Raw genomic sequence first — 19,078 nt, 5'->3', positions numbered from 1 at the left:
TATCACTTGAGCCACAGCGCCACTTCCGGCTTTTTTCTTTTTGCTTATGTGGTGCTGAGGAATCGAACCCAGGGCCTCAGGCATGCAAGGCAAGTGCTCTACCACTGAGCCACCTTCCCAGCCCTCCATGAACTCTTATCTCCAATAAACTACCAGAAAACCAGAAGTGGTGATGTGGCTCAAGTAGTACAATGCTCGCCTTGAGCTGAAGAGCTGAGGGACAGCGCCCAGGGCCAGTGTTCAAGTCCAAAGACTGAACAAAAAATTGTAAAGTTGACAATACTGATAGAATTTCCTAGGAAACAAACAAAAAATTTATATATATGTATCTTTGCTTAACAACTAAGCCAATCTTTTGAGAGAGAGAGAGAGAGAGAGAGAGAGAGAGAGAGAGAGAGAGAGAGAGAGAGAGAGAGAGAGAGAGAGAGAGAGAGTGTGTGTGTGTGTGTGTGTGTGTGTGTGTGTGTGTGTGTGTGTGTGTGTGTGTGTGTGTGTGTGTGTGTGTGTGTGTGTGTGTGTGTGTGTGTGTGTGTGTGTGTGTGTGTGTGTGTGTGTGTGTGTGTGTGTGTGTGTGTGTGTGTGTGTGTGTGTGTGGTGCGGGTGCTAGGACTTAAACTCAGGCCTGGTCGCTGTCCCTGAGCTTTTTTGCTTAAGACTAGCCCTCTCATGTTTGGGCCGACTTTGAAATGTAATCTTCAGATCACAGCCTCCTGAGTAGCTAGGCCACCAGTGCCCACCTTGATAAAGGTTTTCATAATCAGTCCCAAACTGTAATTGAGGAGCTATAGCTTTATTTCTTCCTGGGGAGTCACAGCAGGTTTCATGTGTGGACAGTACCTTCTGTACCCCTCAGGAAACCCACAGCTGTCTCCCAGACACCGATGGTGAGCTGAGTATATCGTACCTCAATGCACTGCTTGATCCAGAAGTGGTTCCCCATGGCTTCCCAATTCTGGGAACAAGTCACATACAGCAGGCGCTCGTAGACCCGGTGTTTCATTGAGTTGTCAAAGACCTCAAAAAACTTAGCTCTGATGAGTGGTTGGGCACAACGCAGTCCAGAGAGGAAAGCAGGCTCGAGCTTTGCAGTCAGCTCACTCCCAGACAGGGCTTCATCTCTACAGAGATTACAATCAGAGGGGTCATTTGTGAGGCTCAGGTCCTGAGCAAACAAGCTGAGCTGTGAGGTGAGGGGAATTGACACAAATAACTGCTGTCCAAATACCACAGTGATGGCCAAGAGTGTGTTTTCAATTCTGACAGACTTAAGCCACATTTCAGTAACAATGCTAACATACATTATACGAATTATAGTGAAATGAATATTTTTAAATTTATGTGTGAGACTGAAGTCATGTTGCACTGGTTGGAGTACATCAGGACCAGTATGTATGTGTTAACATTTGATTAACTGCTGTAATTACCTGTAGACATAGTTAACAAGGTCTAAAAACTGGGCATTTAATTCAAGGTCTTCTGGGAAGCGTTTTTCTATGTAGGTCATCATTTTCACCAGCAAAATGGACTTCTCTCGCAGTGTAGGTGTCTACAGATTTGTTTTTTAAAAGAAAAGCTTGATTACTTCCATTTGAAAAAAGACATATTTACAAGTACTTCAAGCCGGTCACTGGTAACTCATGCCTATAATCCTAGCTACTCAGGAGGTTGAGATCTGAGGATCATGGCTTAAAGCCAGCCCAGGCAGAAAAGTCCCCGTGAGAATCTTATCTCCAATTAACCATTCAAAACATGGTGCTGTGGCTCAAGTGGTAGAGCATTAGCCTTGAGCACAAACAGGTTCAAGGACAGTGTCCAAGCCCTGAGTTCAAGCCCCACAACCAACAAAAATTATTTTAGCAATCTACTCTGCTATTCTATAAGCGCCTACAAATTTTATCAAGTATAACAAAATGGTAATTTCTAAACAAAACTCCAAGATGACTGGTTATCTTAAAATCAATACATGCCAATATGGTTTATCATGGGAGCAGTAACTGACATTAGAGAGGAAGCCACTAAATAATAAAGCAAATTCCAAGTCCATAGCACCACACCACTAACCCCACGAGGCATCACCACTAACCCCACTGTGCTATTAGTACAAGCATTCTCTGGTCCATCTGCCACCATAAAAGGGTAACAAGATTCATTCAGTATTTAAACACAAATGATCAGTTAAGCTCAAGATTCTATTTAACACCCATTCAGTGCTTACACCAGACTCAGTCCTAAGTGAGCAAAGACATTATGGAGGTAAAACTAAGAGAAAACAGTGTTTTGCCTGAAGAAGTTTTGGAAGGAAAGGTGAGAAGGTGCTGCTCCTCGAAGGCTAAGCACATTACTTCTCCAGCTCACCTGGTTGGCTGCCATTGGAGAATTGTTCTTAACCCACTCCTCCACAATTTTCACCACGGCCCGAAGGATCTTGGCATCTGGGGACTTCTCAATGAGTGACGTCAGAATAGCTTGGATGAAGTTCTTGCGCATCTCCATGCTCATCACAGCCAGCCTCGTCTTTACCAGCTCCAGGCTCAGCATTACCAGCTCACTTGTTCCTGCTCGTGTAGCAAAGACAACACACCCAACAAACCTCTACAGACACAGCTTAAAGGACTGTCACCCTGCACTACTTGGGAGTGTTTTCCCCCTCAATCTTTTAACTAGTAACTGGAGCTCTAGAGTTTAAAGCAACTTGTCAGTATTTTAGTGCTGGACCTCAGAAGAGGGGGGGCCTTCTAGCCAGCAAGGAAGCTAATATGGAGACCACCCCAACTTCTCCATACCCTCCTCTGAGGCCACAGTCACAGCACCTGGGTCCTAATGCTGTCTATCAGCCTTGCTAATGACAGCACCCTGCCAAGTCCCACCCCACCCAGCTGGAGGAAGCTGTAACCTGCTTCTTCAGAAATGCCAACTAGGACTAAGCAGTCTGTCTTAGAACAGCCTAACTCAGCAGTGCTTGTGAAGGCTCAAGCTAAAAACACAATAACAAAGTTTTTTTTCATTGTTTTCTAATGGTCTTACTTGGGAGTTGAAACCTCTGTTTTAGAACCCAGGTTTTGTTTTAATAATGAATTTCATGCAAACCACAGAACTGTGAGCAAGCCGCATTTACATTAGAGTTCGGTGGCACAACTGGCCCCATGCAGGTGTTTAACAGTTGAGAAAACCTGGCCCAGGTGGTCACCTGCAGCTGCCTCAGTGCTTCCAGACGCAGCCTGTGGGTTTAAGTGCTCCCGGACCATCTTCTGCAGGGAGCGCATGAAGACAGAGATAAGCCTGTCGATGTAGCTTGGATTGTTGCTACAGGCTGACTTGAGGATCATCAGGGTCCCTGAGGCACAGAAATTAAGGTTTTATGACAAAACTGAATAGCAGAAACATGCTTCTCAAACATTCTGACAAAGTACAGACTAGTCCCAGTGCCAGCCCAGGAAGTTTTTTGGCTGGCATGCCTCCAGTTGTATACCCTACATTCTGAAGTACTGCTTTCCCATTTTTAATTTCGACTATGTCAGCACTGTGCTCAGTACAAACCATGCATTTCCTTCAGTTCTGGATTTTTTTAGATGTTCACCAGCCACGTCAGTAAGAGTTTTTTATTCCATGAAAAGGAAGAAAGACCTTTCTTTTTGGCCTAGCCAATCTGATCACAATAAATAGTTCACTTTATCCTGAAAAGGCCTATCAAGATGCAATAAATTAATATTTGCATTTTGATACTGAAAAAATGAGTATCAGTTAAAATCAGCAAAGTCAACAATGGAATGTTAATACTAAGTACGTAGAAAGACTTTATCTTTCATAACTGATATTTTTACTATCGCCTTGATCCTGACATCAACATTATATTTTGATCTGTGTCCATGGATCTTACCATAGATCAATCTTAGGATATTTGCTATTGACAGGTACCAGCACCCCAGCCTTGGACAAGGGTAGATGTCTTGCTGAAGGCAAGTTCTTCATGGAGCAGGCTAGATATAGCCAGACTGACTCTTAACACATATAACCCTTAACATTGGTGATGTCAGTAATGAAAATGTGATGCATCCTGCTGTTCCCCTCCACTAGGCAGATGCTGGTGACAGAACCCTGGGACCAGTGTGGCCAACAACCCAGGGCTACCTTGCTCTGCCCTGCCCTGCCCTGCCGCCACGAGCCCCACAAAGGGGACAAGACCAATGGGTCAGCTCTTCTCCTCTGGAGAAGAGCAAATGTTAAAGAGTTTAGAAATGCAAAAATAATGTGTTTATAGACACAAGAATATACCTAACAAGGGCTATGTGTATATGTGTACATATATAGGTACTATGTATGTATACCTGTGTACAGAAAAAAAATGACCCACACCAAAATGTTAACATTGAGGCTTATAGGTCATGTTTAGTTCTCTGTCCTCAACAACTGTGCAATAAGGGAGAAAAAAACTTGAAGTCACCCAAGTTGGATCTTAATCAGAAAAATGGGTTTGACAAAGGGTAGAGTGTTTACAAATCTGACTTCTAGGTGCCCAGGAGCCAAACTTTTCCAGCTACCATGATCACCAGTCAGTCAGAGCCTCGCTGACTTGTCAGGGACAGGTCTTCTAAGTGGCTACCAGCTGCATGTTTGCTCTGGTGGCATCTCTGTACCAGAGGTCACTCTAGCCAGAAGGATCCATGTGCCACAGGCAATTCCTCTCACTACTAACCCTGCACCAGAGGCTGAGGCAGAAGCAGAGAAAGAGCAGCAGTGGTGGGCAGGTAGGGTCATTCACCTCAGAGAAGCCAAGATGGAAGCTTTGTGGACAACCAGGTGAAACAAAGACTCCTGAAGAATGCATCCATGTAGAGCCCCGCCCCCCGCAATAGCCTTGGACCTCCCCAGTACAGCACATCCAGCGAACCACTGCTCAGATACCCACCGAAGAGCTGGGAGGGATTTGCATTGGTGGCCTTCTCATAGTTGGTGAGTCCTTCATAGATGACCTTCCCCACAGCCGCATAGAGGCACTCCAACTCCTCATACTTAGAGGCAACACTGGAAGTACCTGGAACAGAAGTCAGGACTGAGCTCTGCTGTGGTGTCAGTCTCTAGCACAGCAGTGTCTACTGAGGGGACGGCACGGCCTCATCTCGGGAGCAGCTTTACCTCACCATGCCTTCCCAGAATGTGCCCCAAATACAACCTGCCAAACTGTGACCTGCTAATTACCCAACATTTGCCACAGTTTCTTCCCCTTTAATACTTAGTACCTCAACAAAATGCTAACATTCAGGGGGGTAAAGAACTGAATATCTAAAACAGACGGAACAATGTGATGCTGTTAAGTTTCTACGTCACTTTTCTTTTTTTTAAAGAAAGGCCACGGTAAAAGGAAGTGGATAAGGAAGCTCACTGCAGCCCCAGGGGATGCACAGCCTCCGTGACAGAGCACCGCACTGCCTGTGGCTCCCAGGGAAAGGACACCTACTTGGTTCTGTTGGGAAAATGCTCATCAGGCGAGAGAGGAGGCTGTGGACAGCTCTGAGCACTTTGGTATTCCCACACGTCATACAGGCAGCAATACCCCGCTGCAGGGGCTTGAAACTGCTGAGGATAGCCTGGGACTGCAGGACACTCAGCAAGAAACTCAGCACTTCCAATCCCGTACAGATATTCCCATAGTTCACTTGATTTGGTTGCTCCTGGGATGAAGAACACAGGGTACTCACAGATTAAATTAGTACTCAAGTACAGGGTCAGAGAAACACAAATGCAACAAGTCTCAAAACTACATAATTTGAAAAAGCTGCTTTAAAATGAACATATTAAAAAAAAAAAAAAAGCACATTAAGCCAGGCACCCTTGGCTCACCTCTGTAATCCTAGCTACTCAGGAAGCTGAGATCTGAGGATCATGGTTCAGAAGCAGCCTAGGCAAATAAACCCACAAGACTTTTATCTCAAACTAATCAGCAAAAGCCAGAATTGGAGGTGTGGTTCAAGTGGTACAGCCCTAGACATGAGTGAAAAAGCCAAGCAAGAATTTAAAGGCCTGAGTTCAAGCTAAAGTACCAGCAAAAAAAAAATAAAGTAAAATCCCAGGAAGTTAGAAATTAGAAACCTTGGTTTGTAGGAAGGACAGGCACTGCTTCATGGAATTTGCACTTTCGTGACATGCATGCATATACATGGCATGCTACATTGCCAAGCCAGCCTGACCAGAGATTGGCCAGAGGCTGAGTTTTTTTTTTTTTTTTTGGTCAATCGTGGGTCTTGAACTCTGGGCCTGCGAGCTGTCCCTCAGCTCTTCAGCTCAAGGCAAACTCTCTACCACTTGAGCCACAGAGTCACTTCCGGTTTTCTCATGGACTTTCCTACCCAGGCTGGCTTTGAACTGCGATCCTCAGATCTCAGCCTCCTGAGTAGATAGGATTACAGGCTGAGCTACCAGCACCCCACTGAAGCTGAGCTTTTAGCAATAAATACCTATGTGAGATTGCCCCAAATGCTGGTTACCCAACAAGCCAATTCTGAAGCCCATGCAGTGCTTGAGAAATGATTACATATCCCTCATTTTACATGAGTTTTAAAAATTCAAGTTTATTGTAAAAACTATTCCATAAATCAACCTCAGATTGTTTTTCAACAGCTAAGTCAGTTTGAGAAATGTGTCCGTCACCCTGTACTCGTATACTGTTTTGTAGAATGGGAACTTCTTTGTGTAACCACTTAAAGATATAATAAAAAAATGTAAAAAAAAAAGTATAAAAGAAATAAATTAAAAAATTAAAAAAAAGACATGTGTCTGCAAATGCCAAGACAACTGTTACAACACTTTCACACAGGCCAACATGTATGTTCCACCCACTCCCCGTCAGCAGAGGAAGAGAGGCTGCTGAGCAGCCAGGGTGCGGAAAACAATCTATAGACTACAGACACGTGTTAGAGCCCACACAAGCAGCTGACCTAATACTAGCTGTGTCACCTACCACAGTCATCAGCAGCTTGTCAAACCACTGCAGTTTCAGCTCCGATTTGGACCACATATCCGGTCGTAAGGCAGTCTTCAGGAGCGTGACACAACGGCGGGAGAGCACCTCCCCGGGAGAGCCAGCAGTGTTTGTGTTGTCGTTGACCTGCAAATGCAGCCGATTAAAACCAGGCTCTGAGTGTCCATGTGGGATGCCCAGCAGCCCCCGCCCCCATGGTTGCCTTCCCACAGCTGCATGGCAAGAGCTAGTTCAGGTCTGTGCCTCTGCCCCACAAGCCAGAGGGACGCATGACTGACTCACTGGTTGAGCAGTTCAGCAGTCTGCTGTTCTTAAGAAATTTTGAACTTTATCAAGATGCAATTTTTTTTTTTTTGGTGGCCCGTACGGGGAGATGCATTGTTTATTATATTTAATAACTTAAGATCTCAAAATTTAAAAAACAAGATACTTAGAAATCAATTCCATTTAGTGCTTTTGGGGGGTAGGGTATGGATTAGGGATTGAACCCATAGCTTTGCACATATTAGTGCTGAACTACTTTCTTTTTTTAATCGGTTGTGGGGCCCAAACCCTGGGCCTGGGTGCTGTCACTCAGCTCTTCAGCTCAAGGCTAGCACTCTACCTCTTGAGCCACAGCGCCACTTCCGGCTTTTTCTGCTTCTGTGATGCTGAAGAATCGAACCCAGGGCCTCATGTCTACAAGGCAAGCACTCTACCACTGAGCCACCTTCCCAGCCCTGCTAACCACTTTCTAGCTCTTGTTTTTTGGTCAGTTGTGCGGCTTGAACTCTGGGCCTGGATGCTGTCCCCTGAGCTGTTTTACTGCTTTGAGCCACAGCTCCACTCCCAGTTTTTATGGTGGTTTACTGAAGATAAGAATCTCATGGACTTTCCTGCCTGGGCTGACCTTGTAGCCCCATGTTTTTTTTTGAGCTAGGGTCTCACTATGTAGAGTATAGGCTGGCCTGAACTCATGCCTGTAAACCCAATACTGGGATTACAGTCATGCCCTACTATGCATGGTTTGCATGAAAATTACACTGCCATGTACAGTTTTCTGAAAAATGAAATTAACATGGGTAACCATGACATATGCTCATAATCTCAGGACTCTTGAGGAGTAGGCAGGAGGATTATGAGTTTGAGGCTAATCTGGACAGCAATGAGAGACCCTGTCTTAAAACAAACATACAGAACAGCTCCTACCAATGAGAAGACAGTGGAGTCTGTCAGGAAAGTGACTGGCCACCCAGCATAGACATCATATTGAGTATTACTTGTCACTTCTGCAGTCCCGTACCTGACAAGCCACTCGGATGAGGAAGTTCACCACTGTGTCTGTGTGCTGTTTATCAATGGGCTTAGAAAGAAGAGAATCTGCCCCAGGCAGTGACTGGCTCCTCCCGAACACCTAGAAAAGGGTTGTTCTTTTTAACATGAAGGGAATTCTCAGCTGGAATTGTCAACATGATGCAGACTCATTCAGCAAGCAGTCAGGTGCTGGGCAGCTCAGAGGGATGGACACTGTTCTGGGCATGAGAGATACCAAGAACAGATGCCAGCAGGTAAGCCCGGGTAACCAAGGAGAGGGAGACTGGCCAGACAGTGACAGAAGAGTTACCAAGAAGAAGCTGGCAACCCAAAATGAGCAAATGGCTCTAGGTAGAAGAGCAAGGGGCCCACGAGCAAGTTCTCGCAAGGGAGGAAAGGGCATGGGTGGCCAGAGCACGGTGAGAAGGTGCCTGGTAACGCAAGCTGCCAGAGGACCTGCTCACTCAACACTGCGGGCTTCCGCTGAGCACACAACAAAGCCAGACTAACTTCATTTTTAACTTGAGTTTTAAATGACTACAAGATTCACAAAGTATTATAAAAAACAGTATAGAGAGTGTAGCCTTTACACTGCTTTTTACATTCTGACCGTGTTGTGAACAATACACTTGGAATAAAGGTCCCAAGAATTTTCTTTTGTTGATGAGAAAGGTCAGAGGCTCGAGGCCCAGTGGTCAGGGAGGGATGGGGCAGGCTGGCTGCTCACAGCAGGACAGACAGGACTTGTTCTCAAGCTCATGTGGGGAGAAGGAAAGGGATGAAATGTCTGCCTCGAGCCCTGGATGGATGTGGAGCCACTTAAGACTGGGCACTGTAGGGTGGAGAACACACACGAAGTTGCAAGTGCTAGCCAAAGGCCAATGACCTATACTGACAGCTGAGCACAGCAACCAGGGCTGCCGTCTCTACAAGGGCTGAGTAAGAAGCCCAGGACAATCTTGGAGGCTCCCCTGCAGAAATGCAGAACAGGCACAATTACCTTTTTTAAATTTGATCAAATGTATGCATGTTCTCAACTTTCTTGCTTCAAGTATTTTTTTTTTTTTCTTTTGGTGGTGAAGCTCACACCCAGGGCATGCTCCTCCACATCCCCAGACCTCACAGAGATTCTCTTGAGGCCATTTAGCTAACTACCTACCAACACAATTCTAATGGTATTAGGTGAATGGGAAGAAAAATGTGTCTAGAAACTTGGGGACAAGCCTGAGGGAAAAATGCCCTGGGGCTGCCAACTGCCTCACCAGTGCACAGGCCCACAAGGAAAGCATTTGCTCTTACTGCACTGATGGCACCGGTGGCCGTCCGGAAGCGCTTCACTTCCTGGGCAGAGTCCACAGACAGGCCTCTCTTAATGGAGGATGAGACAGAGTTGACGCCTTCTCCACTGGAATTTGGGTCCATATCTGAATCCGGCTTAAACACACACACACACCTGATTTACTGACCAATTTCCAGAGGTATGAGAAACATAAGTAGGGGCAACACCCAGGCCTGATATTCCTACCTGCTGGTCCTTGATCCGCTGCAATTCCCACTTGATGACGACCTCAGACAAGTCCACAGCCAGCCTCCTCTGCTCAATGGTCACACTGGGCGTGAAGCCCAGTCTCTGCATGGCACTGACCATGTGCTGGACCAAGTGATGCCGCACTGGATAGTACACCTGTGGGCACAGGTGTCCCATCAGGGAGGACCTTGGCCCTACATGTGTATACACATACACATGCACATACCCACACCCCCACAGCCTCCCACTCATTCTCTCTTCCTCGGTATGTCCTACTACCTATTTCCCCCCTGAATCTCAACAGAATGATACAACTCAACACTTTCATACCATAGTTACAATATGTTAAAAACCTAAACCAGGAGCCATTGGCTCAGGTCTATAATCCCAGCTGTCCTGGAGGCCAAGATCTGAGGACCAAGGTCCAAAGCTAGCCAGGCAGATAATTCTGAGAGACTCTGTCTCCAACTAATCAGCAAAAAAGCCAAACTGGAGGCATGGCTCAAGTGGTAGAGTATTAGTCGAGTAACAAGTTGAGCAAGAGCATGGGGCTTTGGGGCCCTGGGTGCAAGGCCCAGTACTAACTCAAGCAAGGAAAATCTAAGTTCTTTACATAGATAGGGAAATCTAGTCACTTATGTCACCTATGTCAAACTTCAGACTTGACATCATAAAAGCTTAAGATGTACTAAAAGGGAAATTTCCAATTATAAAAGAGCTGGCTACAAAAACATGAGCTTTGACTCAAATCTTTCCTCTTTCCAGTCTACAAGAAATCCCCAAAAGTGGGTGATTTGGTTATTGAGGAGCTGCTCTCAGCATGATTATCTCATGAGATTTTTTTTTTTACCCAAATCTAAAGTTACTTATGATAACTACTTTCTACCTAACTCCTTAAGAAGTTACAATAAAATGTACTCTTTACCTGGCTTATGTAACTATAAACCCCCCCCCTTTAGATAACTTTTAGAACATTTTTTTAAAAAAAGTTAAAACACTATGTCTTCATAGTCAAGAAAACAAGTAGAAAGAGACACACAAGACATTGTCTATACTACCACCACCCTTCCATGTTCTTACAGCCATACCCAAATCAATCAATGACCACTTTACTACAGAAAAAGACAAAGAAGAGCATTATCAATGCCTAAAAATGCATGCCACATGTATCTTTGTACACACCTTAAAATGCTGAACGATCAGATGCAAAATATGCACCAGCTGTGGGACCGTGTGTCCCTCCTCCACAATGATCTTCCTGGTCCAGTGTGTCAGCATCTGGTGCCCATCCTCCATGCGGGCAGGCACTGCCGGAGTCAAGATAGCCATTGCTTGTCTGACTATTGCTCGGGCTTCCATTGCATGAGCTTTGAGAAGACTGTGGAAAACCTGAACAGGAAAAAAGTTTGTATGGGCGTGAGAATGATGGTTTCAAAGAACAAAACACCCAGGATGTGTTGTTTTTGCAAAGCCATTTAAAAAATCCTCAGGATTCTCATTAGAAACAGATTAGTTTCTAGTATTTATTGAGCACCTCCTCTGTGCAGGTGCAGGGTAAAAGCCAGGGCACCCAGAAACAAGAGCCAGCTCTTTGCAGAGATCTTCCTTTTAGACTAAGCAGAAAAAAGCTAGCTGAGGCACATAGATTTTACCACATTGTAGTGTGGGAAATGGAGGGAAAGGTGCCAAACTAGGGGGGGTGGTAAACAGCAATTTTCAGTTCTTTTCAGTTCTTCAAATGAGAGATAAAGGCCTGAGGTAAGGTCATAGGAACACAAGGAAGCCCACCTGACTGCACTGAAGGTAAGGGGGCAGGAATGGTACGGGACCACAAAAGGCCCTCGGGTTGCTTTCTGGGACAAATGGGATAAAGCAGTGCCTGTCCCAGAGCCTGGAGTTGCATCTCAAGTGTCTATAGATGGTGAGACTGGCTTTCTGGGTATCGAGTTTAACATCATGAAAATTCACAAGTCAGGGAAAACTGGGAGAGGTGGTCTCAGGACAAGAGCTGTAACTGCCCAATGCTGAACGTGTGTAATTCCCACACTGCTGCCTGTGTGTGGAACCAAGATTCAACCTAGGGCTGCCTGCTATCCGAACTCAAGCCACCTGTGGGGCTCAGAGAAGATATTCTAAAGTGATTCACACAGCAAACAGGTAGTAAGACATAAGTCCAAAGAGTCTATCATTTTTGGCTGAGAGGAGTGGCCAAGCTGGGACTCTTGACCTCACTTGAGCCCCCTTCCAGGTCAGCCCGAGCAAGAGTTTCAATGTAATGTTAAAGTAACCAAAATGCACTGAGTAGAGGAGCCTGAGGTGGAAAGAGACATTCTGTTTCAAGAACAAGGCTTTTAAGGAACCAAAAGGAAGGGCACTAGCTAGGGACAAAGGTGACATGGAGGAATTATAGTATGCTTTTTCTTTTTTTACTCAGTTATTCTTTCACTGTGCACAGAGACACATTAACATCTGAACCATCTTCAGCTCTGCAGTCCAGCAGCATCCAACATGATTAAATCTTCTGCAATCACCCCTCCTCCAGAACTATTACTTCATCTTCCCAAACTGAAACTTTCCCATTAAACACTAATTCCCATTCCTCACTCTCTCCAGAGCCCAGAAGCCTCTGTTCTACCTCTACAACTTTTACTAAATACATCATAAATGCCACCATGCAGAATTTTTTCTTCTTCTTTTTGTAAGAAGGAAGAAGGCAGAGATGAGCACTTCTAAAACTGATACTAGGGAAAAAACAGAAGAAAAGGAGCAACTGAGGCCGTTCGAGGTGCCAGGTAATACCAGGCTGGAGTATCAGAGGGAGGGAGAGAGCCCAGCAAAGCACCTGGAGGACAATTTTCTTATGTATTGCAAATTTGGCAATAATGTGGGCCAGAAGTAAGTGTCCGCTGTATTTGCAAGCAGGATCCACACAGGCCTTGGAGAGCAGGCAGGGCCACGCGAAAGTCATGAGGCGGCGCAGCTTGCTGTTGCGGTTCTTGTTGTTGTCATGGATGTGGTGGGGGGCGTGCTCCACCAGCAAGGTGGCGTACTGCAGAAGGTAGATGCGCAGGGAATCCAGCATGTCTGCTTGCTTCTCTGGGTCCAAGACCTGATGGCAAAAATGAGAGGAAGGAACTCATTGCTGATTTGAACTGTTAGTAAAACTAGCAAGCAAGCAAGTAAGAGGCCCAAGTTCAAATCAAACAAATTCCAGGCACCATAAATGACCTAGTACTTTTTCATTAAGGTGGTGATTACACATCACAGTGGCTCTTAGGTAGACTTTTCAAAGCTGATGTCCACAAATGAACCCACATTGGGAATTTTTCTGACTGACTGGAATCAATCAAAGCAAGGCACCTTCAACAATGTATTAGTTAGAATTGCAACAGAGTACTCTGTCATGAACATAATCATGAAAACTAAAAGCCTTGGACAACTAAATGGAACAATGTATTTCCATGACCCCCTCACACATGAACACACATTGTGTCATCTCCAAGTCCTTGCTCTTGAGATACCACTGGGAATCCTACCTTGGTAATAAATACACTAGTGATACTCTCTGGGTTGTCTCCCTCAGGATTGGGAGGTCCTAAGAGCTGCTCTCCTTCCCCCTTCTCAAAGCTGTATAGAAAAGCAGGATTCAAGATATGCTGCAGAACCTACAAAAAGAATAAAAAAAGATCAGGGCAGGATGGAACAACAACTGTGGCCAGCCTTAATCATGAAGTCAGAACTAACCAAGTCATCATATGATGACTGTCAAGGCAGCTAAAAACTTAAGGAAGAGGCCAAATCCAAGGTAGCCAACTCTCATTGCAAACTAATCACCTTCTCAAAAGAAAACTAACAACCCACTTCTCAACAAACACTGGTTAGCCAACAAACCTGCTGTGTCCCTTGGCAGCGGGTCTTCTGAGCACCCCAGAAGGTTTAAGTGTCAACAGACACAGGGCAGAGCTTCCTAGGAAGCCAACCTAGACACCCACATCATCTACCAAATAATCTTCAGTCTAACTGGGGGCCTCACCTTCGCTTTCAGTTCATCTCCAAAGTTGGGATCATTGAAGTCCACAAAGCGAAAAAATAGGGCACGTTTTTGAGCGATGCTGTAATTTTTGGGAATCTCTTCTTCCATGTACTCCTTTAAGAATGTCATATTGCAGAGAAAACGACCAGTGAAGGCTCTAAGCAGCTGGAACAGCAATTCTATATCTCCATAATTCCTTCTGAAGGGTTCAGAATAGAAAAAAAAAAAAAGAAACAGATTAACCGGAGGAAAATTTTGTAACTATGGACTACCCAACTTGCCTCTTCAATGGCTCGAAGTTAAAGCCTACTCTGTAAAATTCCAGCCAACTACATCCACTGAATACAAGCTTACTAGATGCACCTACTTGCAGTAATTCAGCAGACAAAAGGCCAGCAATTTGGGCTCCTTCCAGTTGGTGGCAGCCATGTTCTCTTTGCGGTGTCTTTCTTGAAATGTCTCACTAACCCACACTCTTCTCAGCTGGCTCACCAGAGAATGCTGATTGGCCAGCCAGGTGTCATCATTTTTAACAATGATACTGATGATCTGCAGCAGAAAAAACAATAAAGGAACTGTGGCTCAATCACACTGTGGGGGTTGGGAGACTAACCAAGAGATTCTACCTTGATGGCCTGGAACTGGAGGTCCAGGCGCAGGGTACTGGTGCTAGGAGAGCCAGGGCGCACAGCAGCCTGTGCACCACCCGGCAGCAACAGAGTGATGAACCTGTTGGGGTTAGCAGCCAATACATCTCGCAGAGGCCTGGCATCTTTGTGTTTTAAAAAACTCTGAAAATAGAACAAAGAGGAAAACTAATTTGGGCAAATCAAACTCACAGAACATGAATTCATAGGTTTGTGCTAATTCTCTATAAGTAGGTTTAAAAAAAAGTATCACTACAAGCACTTTTGAAAAATAAATGATGCTTTAGCTAGAAATGGAGCTGTGGCTCAAGTGGTAGAGCACTAGACTTAGGCAAAAAAAAGCTCAGGACCCAGGGTCTGAGTTCAAGCACCAGGACAAGAACACACACACACACACACACACACACACACACACACACACACACACACACACACACACACACACACACACACACACACACACACACACACACACACACACACACACACACACACACACACACACACACAGAGTTCAAGCACCAGGACAAGAACACACACACACACACACACACACACACACAGTTTAAATAGTAACCACACATCACAATGATGATTTTAGAATCCTAACAGAGTATTTACTTATATACACACAACCAAACAATGATGTCTGCAATACTCAAATGTCCCTGAGAAACAGGGATGCTGACTGGAAAAATGTGAATTCAACATGACATTGGGCACACAACTGATACAGATTTACTGGGACCAGACCGCTCCAGCTCCTACCATGAACATCCGGCTCCACTGTGGATCATTCAGCGTTGCTTCCATCATGAACAACTCCACTGTCTGCGAGGGGTGTCGCGTCAAGAACTTGATCAGAGGCTCTCTGAATGGACTTCCTGCCTATGAAACATGGGCAAAGCCCCACCTATGAGACATGGGCAACGCTGCATGCCACACTCCCGACTCATGCACCTGATCACATGGTTAGGTACAGTAACACACACATTAGGAGGCTAAGTCAGGAAGATTGGGAGTTTGAGGCCTATCTGAACTACGTAGATAACTTTTTTGGGGGAAAAAAATCAATTGAAAACACATTTTTTAAAAAAGTACATTCATTTCCCATTCAACTAGACTAAAAAGAGTAAGTAAATAATTTCCCTATTAAAATGTAACAAGCTGGGAACTGGTGGCTCATGCCTATGATTCTAGTTACTCAAGAGGCTGAGATCTGAAGAGTGTGGTTTAAAGCCATCCCAGGCAGAAAAATCTGTGAGAGTTTTCTCTCTTAATAAGCTACTCAGAAAAGGCTACAAGTGCCGGGCACTAGTGGCTTACGCCTGTAATCCTAGCTACTCAGGAGGCTGAGATCTGAGGATCACGGTTCCAAGCCAGCCTGGACAGGAAACTCCATGAGACTCTTATCTCCAATAAACCACTAGAAAGCCAGAAGTGGCACTATGGCTCAAGTGGTAGAGCGCTTGTCTTGAGCTGAAGAGTGCAGGAACAGCGCCCAAGCCCAGAGTTCAAGCCCCATGACTGGCAAAAAGAAAAAAAAAAAAAAAGCCAGTAAGTGGGGCTGTGGCTCAAGTGGTAGAGTGTTAGCCTTGAGCAAAAGCAGCTCAGGGACAGGACCCAGGCCCTAGTTCAAGCCCCAGGACTGGCAAAAAATAAATAAAATGTAACAAAATGAAGCTAAGGCCCCAGTGGTTCATGTATGTATGCCTAGCTACTCAGGGCTGAGATCTGAAGGTCCTGATTCCAAGTCAGCAAGATCAAAGTCTGAGACTCTTGTCTCCAGTTAAGCAGCAAAAAGCCAGAAGTGGAGCTGTAGTTCAAGTGATAAGAGTGCCAGCCTTGAGCACAGAGAGACTTAAGAGATAGAGCCCAGGCCCCACGTTCAAACACCAGAACCAGCAAAAAAAACAAAAAACAAAAAAACCCCAACTAGTTCTGGCACTAAATAAACAAAACAAACTGAAATGCAAATCATAAGCAGCAGATAAAGAATCCCTCAATGTGTTACTGATCACAAAATATTTATCCAAATGAACTCCAAGAAATGGAAACAAGGTTTTTTACTTTTTTTCTAATTTTGTTTTCTTTTCTTTTTGTTCATTTGTATGTTTCTGGAAGTATAAGAAATGGACAAACAAGGGTGGAAGAATGCAGCAGTGGTACACACTGGATACTATGTGGAAAATGAACTATGTAACTTGTGGATGAGGGATAGGAGGGAAAAACTGGGAGTAAGGGAAGGGGTGACATTGTCCAAAAAGAAATGTACTCTTTACCTGACAGTAACCCCCCTCTGTACATCACTTTTATAATAATTTTTAAAATTTTAATTAAAAAATAAAGATCCTAGACAGGCATCCACTAGTGGCTCACGCCTATAATCCTAGCTACTCAGGAGACCGAGATCTGAGGATCGAGGTTCAAAGCTAGCCAGCCCAGGCAGGAAAGTCCGTGAGACTCTTATCTCCAATAAACCACTAGAAAACTATAAGTGTCACTGTGGCTCAAGTGGTAGAGCACTCACCTTGAGCTGAGGGATAGTACCTAGGCCCAGAGTTCAATCCCCACAACTGACAAACAAATAAATAACTAAAGATCCTGCTTGTCATCAGTGAAATAAAAAAATAAAATTTAAAGTCCCCCAGATCCATCCCAAGAGACCCTTCTACTTTCTATGTCCTGGATCTTCTCAATAGTGATGGTTGAAATAAAGACATGAAGATTTATACCATTAGAAAAAAAAATCCCTTGGGCTGGGACGGTGGCTCAGTGGTACAGTGCTTGCCTTGCATGAATGAAGCCCTGGGTTCGATTCTCAGCACCACATAAGCAGAAAAAGCCGGAAGTGCCCTGGTGGCTCAAGTGGTAGAGAGCTAGCCTTGAGCTGAAGAGCTGAGGGACAGTGCCCAGGCCCAGAAGCTCAGGCCCCATGACTGGCAAATAAATAAATAAATAAATAAATAAATAAATAAATAAATAAATAAGAAAAAAATCCCTCAGTTTGGTCCATACCTCAATCAACATGGCTCGCTCTGTTTTCATTACAACCTCTAACAAAGGCTTGACCAGAGTTTGAGGTGCAGCTGGGATCAGATGAAATAGGTTTATAATTGCTGAACAAATCTTCATTTCCTAATAAAGAAAACCAGAAATCATAAATAGGCCAATTAGTTTTGTGAGTAAGACAGCACTAGAGACCCGACTACAGTCTAGCTACATTTGCAAGGCTGGCCATCAAAGCAAAGAGTTAACATGGAAAAGCCACAACTTACCCATCTTAAATTAGTACTGTCTTTTGTCCAGAGGAAACTTTCTGCCCCTAGCCTTCAGTTCAGATGTCATTAGGGGATGGGAAGAATGGAGGACCTGAGGGGACATCACTATTTACGCCTATGTTGGAGGTGATGTGGGGGTCTCCTGTGGTAATCTCTCTCAGTCTCCTCACTTTGGTATACAAACTGTCTCGGGGACTTCTTAATTCTCTAAGGGATGAATGTACAGACTTCTCTCACCCTTAAAACCTAGTCAAGGTTAAAGTTCCTCAGAAAATACTTGGAAGTGTTTAACCTACCAAGTATCAGTGTAAACAAATGACTGAAGATGGAACTAAGCATTTGTCAACCTGGCCTCAAAATGAAGCTGACAAAGTGTCGGCTGAATCACATGGAAGTGTTTGAATGTCAGGCTCTGCGCTTTTTCATGGCTGATTACTATATGGGTCATTCAGTAGCTCTCTCTCAAAGTCTTTGGCTTTGCCTCTGCTGTTCTAAGGACGCTTCATGGCCACAAGGAAGGAAGGAGTCCAGGACAGCACCCTACATCCTGTGCATGGTGGTGTGTGTGGCTGTCAGCAGGTAAAATGGAGATAATAAACACTAGTCAGAATGGGCATATTCCCAGCAGCATTGGAGATACTTTCCATACATTCTCTTTTAAAGGTATAAAAGGGAGAAAGGCTAAAAGTGAGAAAAACTGATTCATTCTCATGTCTGCCCCACCTTTAAAGCTCTTAAGATAAAATAAGTTCTGTCCTCATATATTGCATCTTAAGATGATCTTTAATGGCATACATTTTTTGTTTTGCAACAGTCATAAAAGTCCTTGTTTGGTCTATTACAATACCACTGGGAGGCTGAAACAGGTGTTATTATCCCCATTTTCCAGAAATGAGAAAACTCAGAGCTTGACAATGTGATTACTATATGGTGTGTGATGTAAATACCTGTGCATGCCCGTGAGGGAAGGGTGGAATGAGTGTGAGAATTGGCAGGGGCGCAGGACAGTAAGGCTTGAAATTCAAGACAGTAAGTTAGCAATTCTGAAGGAAATACCATCATTCCCCATTTCCAGCAGAAGTATCCTCTGCAGTTTCCTCTCAGGAGGTTGTTACATATACATCTATGAATATATATATCAACACCAAGATAGGAAAACCAACTCAATTTTAAATAGTATTGAAATATTGCAATTACACGTAGAAAACAAAAGAACTTAAGAGTCTTGCTTAAAATGTCCTAATAGAGAACATGCGTGGCATCCGGACAGGTCACAGCAAGGACACTAATACAACTCTGCCACAGACAGACAGTACAGGT

At 44.5% G+C, this 19,078-nt stretch overlaps 1 protein-coding gene across 10 annotated transcripts in view; it reads right to left on the bottom strand.

Moving 5' to 3' along the window:
- Trrap (transformation/transcription domain associated protein) overlaps positions 1-19,078 on the bottom strand; it is a 101,761-nt gene that overhangs the window by 30,396 nt on the left and 52,287 nt on the right. For 6 of the 10 annotated variants that reach the window (XM_070033544.1, XM_070033549.1, XM_070033547.1 and 3 more), the window contains 18 exons: positions 17,496-17,615; positions 15,246-15,365; positions 14,457-14,621; positions 14,198-14,379; positions 13,831-14,029; positions 13,334-13,462; positions 12,640-12,906; positions 10,980-11,186; positions 9,795-9,953; positions 9,569-9,703; positions 8,259-8,369; positions 6,956-7,102; positions 5,456-5,669; positions 4,907-5,032; positions 3,188-3,334; positions 2,356-2,558; positions 1,425-1,546; positions 905-1,118 (listed from right to left, as the gene is read on the bottom strand). In XM_070033544.1, the coding sequence (XP_069889645.1) occupies positions 905-1,118; positions 1,425-1,546; positions 2,356-2,558; positions 3,188-3,334; positions 4,907-5,032; positions 5,456-5,669; positions 6,956-7,102; positions 8,259-8,369; positions 9,569-9,703; positions 9,795-9,953; positions 10,980-11,186; positions 12,640-12,906; positions 13,334-13,462; positions 13,831-14,029; positions 14,198-14,379; positions 14,457-14,621; positions 15,246-15,365; positions 17,496-17,615 (2,967 nt within the window). The remainder of the gene's footprint in view (positions 1-904; positions 1,119-1,424; positions 1,547-2,355; positions 2,559-3,187; positions 3,335-4,906; positions 5,033-5,455; positions 5,670-6,955; positions 7,103-8,258; positions 8,370-9,568; positions 9,704-9,794; positions 9,954-10,979; positions 11,187-12,639; positions 12,907-13,333; positions 13,463-13,830; positions 14,030-14,197; positions 14,380-14,456; positions 14,622-15,245; positions 15,366-17,495; positions 17,616-19,078) is intronic. The other 4 variants (XM_070033545.1, XM_070033550.1, XM_070033548.1 and 1 more) reach the window with 1 other exon arrangement.

The sequence above is a fragment of the Dipodomys merriami genome, unplaced genomic scaffold (genome assembly GCF_024711535.1).
Source record: "Dipodomys merriami isolate MVZ:Mamm:240054 unplaced genomic scaffold, mDipMer1.0.p SCAF_22, whole genome shotgun sequence".
Classification (NCBI taxonomy): Eukaryota; Metazoa; Chordata; class Mammalia; order Rodentia; family Heteromyidae; genus Dipodomys; species Dipodomys merriami.
The sequence above is the reverse complement of the archived record's forward strand: the minus strand, read 5'-3'. Positions and strand labels throughout refer to the sequence as shown.